Source organism: Hippocampus guttulatus, chromosome 16, assembly GCF_054856545.1.
Source record: "Hippocampus guttulatus isolate MCC_2025c chromosome 16, RoL_Hgut_1.0, whole genome shotgun sequence".
In the NCBI taxonomy this organism is placed as follows: Eukaryota; Metazoa; Chordata; class Actinopteri; order Syngnathiformes; family Syngnathidae; genus Hippocampus; species Hippocampus guttulatus.
In genome coordinates this window covers 1,907,873-1,921,454 of record NC_141276.1, presented here as the reverse complement: position 1 = coordinate 1,921,454, position 13,582 = coordinate 1,907,873, and the positions used below count along the sequence as shown (strand labels likewise).

Sequence of the window (13,582 nt, the reverse complement as noted above, 5' to 3'; positions counted from 1 at the left end):
ACGACCGAAATCAGCATTCATTTCGTAAATGACGAGAACCAACACCCTTGCGACTACCGCGAGTGACACCTTGCCTGTACAACCTAACACAGGGGTGGGCAAACTTTTTGGCTCGGGGGCCGCATTGACTTTTAAAATTTGACAGAAGGGCCAGGTCAGCACAAGCTATGGTACATTAAAAAAAAAATGCATTTGTTGACAGTCCATATCAAACATCAACAGAACAAAAGCATGAACGTACTGTATTAATATACTTTTTTAAAAGACAACAGTGTTGTTGATGACCTATTTTAGCCTGTGCATTGCTGCAGATGGGTTGTGATCAGACCAGTAGAAGTAGAGCGATACAGAGGTCCGAGGTGGTCGATAAGACACCCCCCCCCCCGTGTTCTGCAACTTCAAGTCAATGCGCCACCTGGCGGTGAAATGCCTGTCATTACAAGTCCAAATAAAATGAATGCAATCATTCACATCGAACCTTAATTGTGGACCAACCTTCGGTGGGCCGGATTAAAAAGACCAACGGGCCGGATCTGGCCCGCGGGCCGCAGTTTGCCCACCTCTGACCTAACACATATGACCGGTAATTTCTTTTCCTTCTTTCTCTTTGTTTTTAATTGCTGTGACACGAGCAAAGCAGCAGCAGAGTTTACCGCTGACGGATGCGATTGCTTCTCTTCAGTGATATTTACGGAGCACTCGGGGAGACGGCAATTAGAACAGAGGCTATATGTGCACTCAAAAGAGGTAGAAAAGGATGATGTCGTTCAAATGTACAATTTCCTTTTACGGTCAAAAATAGTCCAAAACATATTGGATGGATAGATAAGAGCCAGGATGGGAAAAATTGGGACTGAATAAAGCCCTATTGAAGCAAGCCCAGCTGACACTGGATCAGTCCCTCTTGGCAGAGCGGAATGGCTGCCCTACGGATGTCTGAACCTCGCCAGGAAACAGCGAGGGGCCGTTGCGCTCTGCGCATGCAAATCACACTCAAGCCGCTCTCAAACATAAGACGTGCCGTGCCGCGCGCTGCTCCAAAAGACTTGAAAAGTGAAAAGCCAAAAAGGGAGAGGTCATGTTCTGGTGACGGGACTAATGGAGTAAGCGTGTAAAAGGACCAAGGATGTATAAAACACACCTGACTAAAAACCACAGCGGCTAAATTTAGACTATTTTTGTACACGCATTAGCTGCTTGGGATTAATAGCCACCGGGTCTTCACGTTATAACACAGGGGTAGTTGCAAATAAAGAAAGACATAGGAGGCATTGCATCCAAATATGGGCGCCGTCATTCACTGAAGGATGTTACAATACGCCGGCAAATAAAAGAGATCATTTACTGGGCCCGTAAACTCTCAGCGCCACTTGAACCAAGCTGGCCCTCGAGGTCAAACGGGCAATACGACTGAAACCGCATCGCTTCAACCATTGGAAAGAATTAAATGCACATGATTAAACAATGACCAAAAAAAAATGAATGCATCGTGTGAACATACGATTGGAGCTCTGTCTATACACAACAACAACAAAAAAAAAAAACGTCCTCCGCTAATCCTGCATGACTGTTGCAACATATGCTACTTTTACCACAGGACAAGTTTGAATACGCCATTGTGATTGTGATCGCGTGCAGACTTGACTTGCTTCAGCTTGTGTAAAACGCTGTGATGACTTCACAGTGACCAAGCGGGCTTTTGTATCAAGGTCATGCTGTGGTCTATCAATTCTTGGCGTTGCGTTGCGTCAGGCTCCCCACGGAGAAGTGTTCCCCGGGCTCACGGCAGCGCTGAGGCCTCAGGACGTCAGAGGAAACCAGAGTGAGAGGAGTTAAGAAATATTCACCTCATCCGGAGCCTTCAGGGCATTTGTCGCAAAGGCATGCGCTCCCGTTTTCACGCCGTCAAAATGAACCCGACCGGCCCCGTTCGTTGGGTTCACGTCCACGTGAATGCGACTCAACCCCAAGTCCTTTGCATTAGTTTGCATCCTGATGTTATGAAAGTCCAAAGTCAAATATTTCACGCCTTTGAGGAGATTAATTACGAGGACGCGCATTATCGTCAGTCACACCGAGTTGACAATGTGGCGAGGAACTGGCAGCTCAGCACTTGTAAACAAGATTAGAGCAAGTTCACTGGGGGGGGGGGGGGGGGGGGGGGCACCTTTTAAAAAGTACATGAAACATTCTGATGTGCTGTCCGTAATTTTCCTCGAGAGTACATCCTTTGGTTTTACTGTGTTGCATCGCTATCAGCCCCCCCCCCCCCTCCCATGGTGTAAATGAAGGATCCGTGCTTAAGTGGGCTCTCCATAGTGCAACGGAAAGTAGTCCACGGTCAGCATCGTCACAATATTGCTAAAAGGAAACTCCAAATTGTTGACATGTTACAGAATTGCGGGAGAGAGTGGAAGGTGACTTTTTGATCAAGGTTGGTGAGGAATAAAGGGGGTTGTAAAACCTTGACAATTAAGTGTTCCTGTTGACAATCTTGATTAGGGCTGACGATGAATCACTTTTTTTTTTTTTTTTTTTTAAATCGACATCGCAATGTAGTAAATTTCAAATGGCCAGGATTAAAAGAAGCATGACGACTCACTTGTACTGTGCCTGAAAATGTTCCTGGACAAAACTATGTTGCTGCTGGCAACGGGGCGTGTCGGGATGCAGCAGGTTTTCATCTTCGTCGGGATCCTGCAGCAAATAAAGAGCGACATGCCTTCAGTAATCCACAAAAACGTTAGATGCCATCCACCTATAAAAGAAAATAAGGCAATTTGTGGAAAGCACAGAGTGGAACGAACACCCCCGCCCCCGGGAGGGCAACGAGGGAGGAAGAGATAAATGACAGAGGAACATATTTATCAACACCAGCAGGAATTTTCTGCTGTAATCAGAGAAGACTAAGGCATGACACACACACACACACACACACACACACACACACGTTACTGAACTGGAAATTTGCGAACAAATTCCGGTCGTCTTTGGGAAAAGTCTGTCAGCACGGGACCGACTTTCGCACACGGCCAGCAAGTGAGCATTCCAAAGGGTTACTAAACTCCTCTTAGCCAAAGTTTATTTCTGACCCTGAACAGAAACATGCTTTGGAAAAGCAGTTTCTGCCGGCATTGCGCTTGCGGCGGCGGCTGCATTTGGGTCCAGCTTCTTCGAACGCAATAATATCATTTCCATCACACACATCAGCATTGACAGCCAAAAAAAAAAAAAATGTCCATTTTACAAATGGCTCTGTGCAGGAAAGGCTTTTTCTCTGATGGAAAGCCCCATACTTGAGAATGCATGAAGTCATTTGGTATCATGGTTTTATAGACCGAATCTGTGCTTTTTACACCAAAGCAGAATACTGTAGTCCTCTCGGCCTTGTCTGTTTATATCGCCGCTATTTTTAACATTTCCCGGTCCCGCAGAAACTGACCCCGGCTTCTCGGTCGCCGGCTCTCCCTTCATTCACAGGTTTTCAGACGGTACGGCGATTCTTTCAAGCGTGTTCGAGTGAAGCAAGACTGAAACGTGACCTTCTGACTGCAGTGTGCTTCTTCAAGCATGCACGATAAGAGAAGAAAACCTTTATTTGTCTCACAATGGACTAACTCCCATAATGGCACACCGCTTACTTTGTTCTCTTTATGTTTTGTGTGGACCCCCCCCCCCCCTACCCCCCGCCCACCACCTTTTGGTCAGATTCTGACCCAAAATGTCAAGAAGCACACAGATATTGACTGATCCAATGTCCTCTTAGGTTTGCGGTGACATGAGAGAAATCAAAAGGTCACCCATTCTCTATTTGACATACAGTATGTACTCCATGTACTCCGCCCCGGCTATTTCCCCTCCCACGTAACTCCCGTTGGAGTTATCTGTGCGGCGATAACAAAGGAACATTCAGACCAACGTGTGCAGACAGATAACAGTCCGGCTTATCGCTTCTCAGGCACTCACGGCCGGCCGGCGGGCGCTTCCCTGGAAATAGACCGTGAGGTGTCACTTGTGTGTTAACAGCGCCCGTCGAGCGTGACCGCAGAACAGGTTACGTCTGCGCCAACGTAATTGGTGATTAGGCCACACTCATCTAAACGATGACGGACAGATCGGGTCAAACCACAAGGAATGCCGAAGTGCTAAATGGCGAGGGATTACACTACTAGCAAAATAAAAGCAAACAATTTATAACTCATCAAAGGGGCGTGGCTAGCTTTATACGGGCAGAATTGTTGAGACGGTCCTCAGGTGGGATCGAAAAGAGGCTCTGCGGGTGCGCCTCGAACAAACCGCATCTTGGTTCAGAATAGTGAGTTAAATAAGCACCGAAATGTGCAGTTGCACATCCTCATAAAACGTTAAACCAAAGAATTGTCGGATTTTGCTTCATCTATAATCCTCAGTGCTGCAGTGGGCCTCGTGCAAGCGCCTCGAGGTGCTGGGAGGGGAAATAAAATCCTTCACCCTGGCATCTGGCGTGCTGTAATTGATTTGTGGGATTTAGATAAATGACAAAGATATCGCGTAACGGAGTGGCTGAGTTGGGAGTCGGGTTGCTGCCTCAGCTCTGTCATCAGGAGGCCGCAGTTGAGACATTTTCCAGGTGGACGGAATGGGGAGTGGAAGGGAGACGGCCACTTGGTACCGACAGCCGCCATCGATTCAATACTTTAGAGAGTTGTATGCCTGTAAATTAAAGGATGATTTTTCTTTGGCTTTACTCCGACATTATAAAAGGATAAACTGCTCCCTTGCAGCAGAGGAGAGTGGGTTGTTTTTTTTGAGCCGCTTATTCAAGTCCCTGTCAAGTAAATATAAAAATGCCTTGTAAATTTGACACTCCAGAGTCAAATACTGTACGCTACTTGGAATAAAAAAATCTTTTACACCTGCAATAAAAGTTTTATGACGGTGACAGTTTAACTATGAAAATGTTTCGGTTTCTCTCTTTTTTTTTTCAACAGGAAAAACACCTTTGAAAATATGAACCATTCTCTGGTCAAGCGCCATCCCAAAATGGGTCTGGCTCCATCTCTGAGGTTACACTGTATCGTTTTCTCAAGGAAGAACGTAGAAAACTGAATGGCGGATGCGCAGCGGAGCTTTTGTGTTAGTTCCAAAATGTCAGGGGGGGGGGGGGGGGGGGGGGGTAATAACAGTAATGCACAAATGTGCTGGAATCCACCAAGGGGAGATCGATGTTATTAATAGACTATTTGTCAGTCTTGACTCAGTATTGCGTTCCGTCATTAGCCATTTAAACAGGAAGGATGCCGAGTGACGCAGCTCACTCCCACTGCCGTGAAATGTGAAACTCGTGGGCATGAGAGCCTAAAATCTCACAAATTATCAGTGCACTCTGTCCCACCCTGGATCTGGTCAATAATTCACCTCCCAGAGTAGATCCACTTGTAAAAAAAAAACAAACAACAAAAACAGAAAGTGTAGCCCGCGCCCCATCTTAGCGGAGCACCTTATCGTATCCTGATGGCCTTTCATGGGTGGGCTTAGATTGTAAAAGAGGGGGGGGGGGGGGTGCTCGCAAGTGTTCCCAGTAATGGCATTGATGTGAATAATTCAAACTCATGGTGGAAACAGAGATAGATATGTGATGTGGAGGAGAAAGCTCGATCGTGGAGTGATTGAGAATGAGAGCCAGCGGCAACAGAAACCTCCGGGTGATCATCACGGGCGATTACGTGCTTGTTATGTTGCGACTGCGCATGAAGATGCAGCCGACATACTCGCCGCAGTATGTATCGATGGGCTTGAATGAGGCTTGCGCAGCAGATGAATGATTGTCATAGAGCTATCGTAACAGAGGAGAGATAAATGATGGACTGACAGACTTAACAGCAGCCCCCCCCCCATGTGTGTGTGTGTATATATATATTAGTAGACATAAGAGCTTTAAAAAGTGGGAGAGATAGAATTGTTGAGAGAAACGGAAGGGTGCCTATAGTGGTGGAGAAAATTCTCGGAAAGCAGGGGAAGGATGAGACAAACTTTAAAAAGAAATCCGTAATGTGTTTTTTTTTGTTTTTTTTCCCAAGTGGTAAAAACAATATATTTGTGGTGGCTGGAAGACCTTCTCTCCTTGGAGCTGTTATCTGTCCGGGTGGAAATAACTCAACAGAAAAACTAAGCACCATCTTAAATCTGTCGCCAAATTTCTCCGGGCTTTCAATTCCATTTCCTATTCTTAGAAACGCCTTGCGTTCACTTTTCTTGGTGGGCGGGAGCCGTATCTCGACTCGCTCCCTTACTTTCTCTCGGACTCAAATAAACAAAGAAATGTTTGCAACCGCACTCAACTTAATCGACTCAAATGTATTGTCAGGTATCCATTAACCAAAGTTTTTCTGTACATTTTTGTATTTGTGTGGCTTGATTTGCCCTGCAAACGAACAATGGCATTGACAAGATTACAGCGGTTAATCTCAGTTCTAATTTCCTGGTTGGCACCGTGACATCCGTTCCGATGGGCCACGGCGAAGACGGCGGATCTTTCCGGCTTCGTCGTTGGGACGGATGGCGATTCGCTTTGCGCGGCGAGCCGAGCGCTTGGTCGACTTGCCCCGCTTTACCGCGTACGGTGAGAATGACTAATATCCGCAGGGGATTCTCTGTGGGCAAGCATCCACGATGAGGAAATTACAACTCCCCGCTGGCTCTTATTCTGCGTATTGTGCCCTCCTGGTGCTAAACTAAAACAACATCCCAAATATTTCCCAAAGTGATCGCAACGTCGAGTCTTTCCAAGCGATCACTTCAAAACGGCCTTCTCGAGTATTACGGCTCACCCGAGCGCACCAGCAAACGGATGGCGATGATTTCAATCCACAATTTAAGGACAGATGATCCCATTTGTCACGATTTAAAACGGTTCGCGGGCGTCTTAGTAACACGCATGCGAGGCAAAAAGCCTCATTTGAAATTTTCAATCACGGAGACGGCACTTCCATCACCGATCACACTTGAGCATGCGTCTGCACATCCGTGGATGTCGAAGCATGCGGCGGACACAAATCAAGCATGACGACGCGACGCTTGAAAATGGCAGCTCTTTTCTTGACCTCATCGGTTCGGCGCGGACAGATTTTATTGGTGCTCTACAACCGCAGCGCTAGAATGGCTGATATCGAGAGGCTTTCGTTTAAACATGGGCATCCGTACGGTAAGGTAGCTAACAGCAAACACGAGGGCCATATGCATCTGCCTCTCAAATGCATCCCCCTTCCTTGTTTCTATGGAAATATCCGGGCTCTTGAGGAGAAGAGAGCCTCAAACTGCGCAGTGAGCAGAGCAGACCCGCGCCACATCGAAATTGGAATGAGAGCACCAAAGGCGCCGTTTGCTGGTGAATATCAGGCTCTCTCCGCCTTTAGAAGACTCTCGCTGCCACCGGGAGAGCCGCGGAAAGAATCATTTGGAATGAGAAGTTGGTCTCGTAAGCAGATGAGCTTTGCCATTGCCCTCCTTCCTCTGCGGCTGATCGCGAGCGCCGTCGTGACATCCACGACGGTCACGACGGAGACACGCGGCGGCCTCCGTCGTCGCGGTTGCGCCGGCGGCTAATGAGACTTGGCTAAGATGAATAGATTTCATCAAGGATTCAACGACTAACCCGGATTGATTCTTTGCAACCGTCGTCTCGTGTATTTTCACACTCGTTGCCAGATTGATCATTTGTTATTTAAGAAAAAAAAAAACCGGGCTTCGCGTGTCAGACACACCTCCCCGCTTTTCTTGCCAAAACGCTAAATCATACCCGACAGTCCGCCCGTTTGCAGGCAATTTAATTGACGTGTGCTGGAGAAAGCTTCCACTCAGCAAATCTCAATCACATTAATTGATTGGTCTTACCGGCGTCCAATTAGACATGATAAGAGAATGGTTTATGCGCAAGGGAACTTTTTGTTATTCGATAAAATGTCCAGTTAGAGGCGCCGCTCCCAACAAGGCTTTCAAAAAGAGACATGATTCACCCCCCGCCCCCAATCCAAATTTAAAATAGTCCTCACAAATCTTCCTTAAAAAAAGTCTCTGACATTCTTCAAGAAGAATTCATCAAGGATTAACAATTAAGAGAACAAGCGGAAAGCACTTGAAGCACAAATTGAAACCACCAATGTTTGCGTGGGGTTAAATAAAATTCAGTAAAAATTGCTCGCCGGCCCGCTCCGCCGCGGCACCAGCGGGGTTTCATTACCATGACTACCGGAGGCGGCGCGAGGGCACTCTCAGTCTCGGTTCTGGATTCAGTACATTTTGAAAGAAGAACCTCCCCAAGTCCTTGACGATACTTTGAATCGCAAATGGTCATTTTCATATCATCGCAGAAATTCGCGAAAGAGATCCTTTTAAATTGGAGGCTATGCGTTTGTTACGGACAAAAGATGCATCGTCACACAAAAGCTCCAGTTTGTGAAAATGGTGTGCATTCAAAAAAAGAACAACCCCCCCCCCCCCCCCACACACACATTTTCCTGAATTTCTCAGTTCATAACAGGCAGAAGAACCCGCTGACAAAATGCAAGCCTATGCAGGAAGCAGATTATCTATTTGCGGGCAAATGGATGCATGGAAGATCCTCATCCTGTATTCTTGCTTATTTGTGGCGCTGTTGACCAACAGAAGTGCCGTCGCTTAGCCAGGCACGTACATTCATGTGAAAACGGACACATTCTACACGTACTACATCAAAAAAAAAAGTCGAATCTAAGAAGTCATTCCTCTGGCGAGTTCCTGATCTCACGCACTGTCACGACTGCTTACTGCTCTGCCTCCCATTCCACTTTTGCACCGAACTCAGCCCTCCCACCACCCTCCACCCCTCACCTCTCCGCAAACTAGGTCTGCACAACAAGTGTCTCTTTCTTCCTCTAACTTACAAAGAGCCCCAGTCAGAGAGAAAGTAAGCTAGAGAGCGTGAACGCACCGCCCTCGCTCTTGTTTCCAGAGCGATCAACAAACAAATCAAGGGCGGCGAATGCCAGAGTGAAAGCCGTGGCGGCGATTCCACAGCAAACGTGATGAAGTGCGCCGTTTCAACTTTGCTTCCGCGCGTGTGCGCGACCAAGGATCGCGACGTGTCAGCCCGCAATACAAATTCATCTCAGAAATACAGAAATGCGGGAAGGCCGATGGCTCTCTTTCCACTTTGGACTCTGGCTCTCGGTGCCAAGTAGTAAAGGCAACGCACGCTTCGGAAGAATGAGAGCAGGTCAACGGGAGGATGAATCAGCAGCATTAGAAGCGGAGCCGGTTGATTTGCTGGCTGCCGGTGGAAACGTGCGCGGACTGGTGAAAGGGGCTCGCGCCTCCCCAACGGCCTGACGACGACCCCCCCCAAAACCTCATATGACCGCCGGACATCTCGTGCGGGAGAAGACCTTACGGATTTTTAAGCGTCGGCAAATGACGCTTCATACGCTGTTCGGGGAGACGTGAGCTCACGGTCACGTTACCTGAGCGGGCGAGCGTGACCGAGATGCTTACTCAAGGGCTGCCCCCCCCCCCCCATCCCGGCCCCTCACAAAGCTCCTTTTGTGCCAAAGTGATAGCGGATCGGATCGCCTAGCGCGGCCTCGCTGCGCATTCTTCGTAAGGTACAAAGGGCGAGCTTGGAAGCACAAGTTCATACGATGAAGGAGAGACAACGATTCGTCGGGAGACCAACTTGACGGCACAAAGTGACGCTCCCTCCAGTTTCCCTCCCGAGAGGACTATTGGACCACGTGTTTTCTTTCTGACGGAAACGAAATCCATGACAACCTGCACACCGACGGATGGCAAAGTGCCCGGACTAATAAAAGAGACCAGCAGAGATTTTCCGCTTTGAGCGACGGGGCCGACTGTCCCTCGCAAAGGCATATGCGACATTTCGATCACAGCCCCATCTGGACTCTTCTTTCCTTCCGCCTTTGTTTCAATGTTTTGGATTCATGCGCTTATTTCCTGCTTAAGTCGCGAATGTTTTTCTCCAGTTGGGAGGCACGCCCGCGAGGCTGCTACCGCCATATGCGACGTGCCCATCACTCGTTTGCCCGCCTTCGCGTCCCACCTTTCTTTCCGGGCTCGTTACCGGCACCGCGACGCAGATGCGTCACGTTGTAATTTGCTCCGACGGGGCAGCCATGTTGTCAGGCAGGTTCATCAATATGGAACAACAACGGTAGCAGGAATGACTCAAAGACATACATTTACTCAAATAATCAGAACCCTCCTGTCACTTTGATCAAATCTAAAATCTGGAAACTAAAAAGCTGAAACTGAAAGTCGACGTCTGTTCGTTTCCACAGCGGGAAAGTGTATCGTTTCCCTTCGGGAGATTACGAATTATCCACGCACGAGCTCGCGCGCGGGTCGCGCCATCTCTCTTGAATAACGACGTCGTAGCCTTGAGAGGACATCGCGACGTACTGTAGATATCTCCAGACCCCGCGGTGACAAAATAACAGAATAAATCACGTCAGCACCGTGCCCGGGGAAGGAGTTGCGGTAGATAGAATGAGTATGTTTTCCCATCGATCACCAACAGCGAGTTTGCGTAGCTCGCTCGTCTCATAAATGATGCCGATGGTTATCATCACCCTCACACGACTACGCACGATGAGGCGTGTCGATTATCAACAAATCAAAACAGGATTTCAATCATGCATACAAAGTTGGGCCTCGATGGTTCCAAGCATGGTGACATGTAGCCACGGCGGGAGCACAAATCATCACTCTGGTTTTCTCTTTGCAGTAATTCTGCGTGCTTTTGATTGCCAGACATGATCCCGCTATACCGGATCAATAGTGCATCCAAAAGCTGACGGCCCTTCCAAACCTTAAGGCGGGGGCTTCCAAACTTTTTCCTCAATCATGCAATTATGATCTCAGTTCATCATTCGTGGGATGTGTTGACACGTCAGGCAGCAGAAAAGCGGAGCAAAACATTTTAGCTTCCGAGATTGAGCTTAATTGACGATGCATTACAAACCTCTTACCCGTTCGCAAGCTTTGGTTGTATTATTGTTGTTGTGTGAGGCCAGATTGATGTCTTCGTGGACGCGATCCAGCAGCCACAGAAGGAACTCCAGGGCGTCGTGTTGGGAATTACCACGGAACTGCGATCCAAACTTAGACACGATAGCCTGCGGAGAGAAATCACAAAACAACATTCTTGCAGCGCAATCGCCCGATTTTTTTTTTCCCCCCCCAAGTCATTGATCGTGAGCAAAAATACTTTTGATGTATACCAGTGGGGTCATCCACATTCTTGGTTCAGTCTTCACAAATGTGACCATTTGCAATTTTTGCCGTTTCTATTGTTTCAATTGTGTGCTTAAAGACCTTTTTAAAAAGTCTCCTAAACGCGCCATGCTTGAAGTAAAAAAAAAAACAAAAAATTATATGGTATGTTTAATCTGGAACATAAGCACGGCATTTGGTGTTTGGGTGCCAGATGAAGCTATAGCTCCAAACTCAATTAAGCAGGAATGAAAAATGCGAATTATTGGCCGGCAGCCTCGAAAAACACAAACACAGATGAGAGATTATAGAAGAGGGGGCAACAGACGGTAATCTTTGCTTCCTAATCCCATCATATATTGCACATGCGCCTCATCCAGCTCAAATTACACCGCAGCATCATATACTAAATACACTGCAAGGCCTGGCCACATTACTTTCAACATTTTCATTTTCATTCTGGGAAATGAGAACAATATACCGTCATACTCTGTGATTTTGCTTGTTGAAAGTGAATCGGATTCATGCAGGGGTCCTCGATTAAGTTAAAAAGTTCTGGAAAATATCATCAGGGTGAGGTGCGGAACATCATCACGTCAGCTGGAGCATTGTAATTCCGATTTAAATATTTGCTTACCAACTTACTGTCAAAATGAAGTAAAGAGGATACCAGAAGCTACACTTTGGTTTTAGCTTTACTTTAGCGAGACTTTTTTTTTTTTCCAACTTCAATTTTTGTTTGACTTTTGCAACATTATTTTTACGTTGAACGACCAAATTGGACCACATTCGGGGTATTGTATGTTTCAGTATAAGCAACAACAGGTCAACCTTTGGGAGCCAGAACGCCGTTCATGTTGATCCAGCTTGCATGTTTACCTGCACTCCATCGTTTCTCAGGCATGTCATGTTATGGGAACTGATAAACTGTCTGCCGAGTAACTGTTTGACTTTCAGGCTTTGTCCCTGCCCAGGCCCCTCTGCGCAAACACATTTCTTGCCAGGGGGGGGTTCAAGACTCTGAGAATACACAAGAACTGTCCACATCAAAAGCCCAATTGTGCAGCCGCAGCAGGTAGAAGACACTCAAGTTCGACACGCCTGGACACCGCTGAATCGCGAGAAACTAGATAACTACGGCGTTCGCAAACAAATGAATACGTCCTCCCACTTCTATTAGCCCACAAACCAGGTGGTAGTGGAATGTGGCAGAGCTCCAAGCATTCAGCAGGACTTTTCAGGGGGTTTTTTGTTTTTTTTTTCCTCCTGACCGAGACGCGCAGCCAAATGACCCATTTCATTCATTCAACTTTCTTTGAAGAACCTTCTCTTTCCAACAAACGGGGACACATTTACATTTGTATTGTCGCCTTCGTGAACAGCATGAGCAGTACGACACAAAACGGGGGTTCAAGGGCACGTAAAATAACTTTTTGGGAGGGTTTACAAAATCAAAACGACGACGCCGTTAAGACGATTAGGCTATAAATAGCGCCGAGAATGATTTCTTGCGGATGCAACTCCTTTCCAACGGCCCCGGAAGATGTCAGCCTTCCAGAAATAGCGCCGACTCCAAATGTTCTTTCAGGTGTTCCTGAAGCCGTGGGCCATGTTTACCGCTAGCCAATAACAAAGCTCTTCGGTTCTTTTATAATGCCCCCTGGCAAGCCGCTTTGCTATTACTCAACAGGCAATTTCAGACGGGCTTGGCGGCATAATCTCGAGACTTTGTACAGGGGATGTGTGTGTTTGTTTATGCAGGAAAGAACGAATCATGTATACATTTAAAAAAAAAAAAAAACATCTCCTTGAAAGTTGTTTGAATTGATGCGATTGAGAAATGAAAAATGCAGTATGGGGACTTGACGATTTGGGCCGACGATCAAAAAAAATTGTGGGGGGGGGGGGAATAGACCAACTGACAGCATTACGTGGGAGTCAATCAATCGATCAATCAATGACTGTCAACAGTCGGTCTCTGTAACACGCTGCAAAACGGATGGCATTTCGGGCCCATGCCTCTCGGACACGCATTATAGCTTGGCCTTCCTCACTCCGATATATTCAAGTGTGAGGAAAGTCATGGGAATCAATCAAGCCTAACATGTTCCGGGTAAACATACGTGCGTCGAGTTATCATTTCCAACAGAGTCATTAGCATTTCCGAGAATAGATCCATTGTGGCGTTTCTTTGCTCACTCGCCCATATTATCTACTTTTTGCCTCGGCTCACAGGAATCCAGCACAAAGGACTGCAGGCAGATAAAGGACACTTCCCAACACCCCCCCCCCCACGCCCCCCATGTTAAGCATGGCCAGTGAACGGAGGAGCCCGAGG

General features: G+C 47.2%; 1 protein-coding gene across 1 annotated transcript in view; it reads right to left on the bottom strand.

Moving 5' to 3' along the window:
* usp43b (ubiquitin specific peptidase 43b) overlaps positions 1-13,582 on the bottom strand; it is a 30,754-nt gene that overhangs the window by 14,884 nt on the left and 2,288 nt on the right. The window contains exons 2-3 of the mRNA XM_086132765.1: positions 11,001-11,147; positions 2,603-2,697 (exon numbers count right to left, since the gene is read on the bottom strand). Of these exons, the coding sequence (XP_085988891.1) occupies positions 2,603-2,697; positions 11,001-11,147 (242 nt within the window). The remainder of the gene's footprint in view (positions 1-2,602; positions 2,698-11,000; positions 11,148-13,582) is intronic.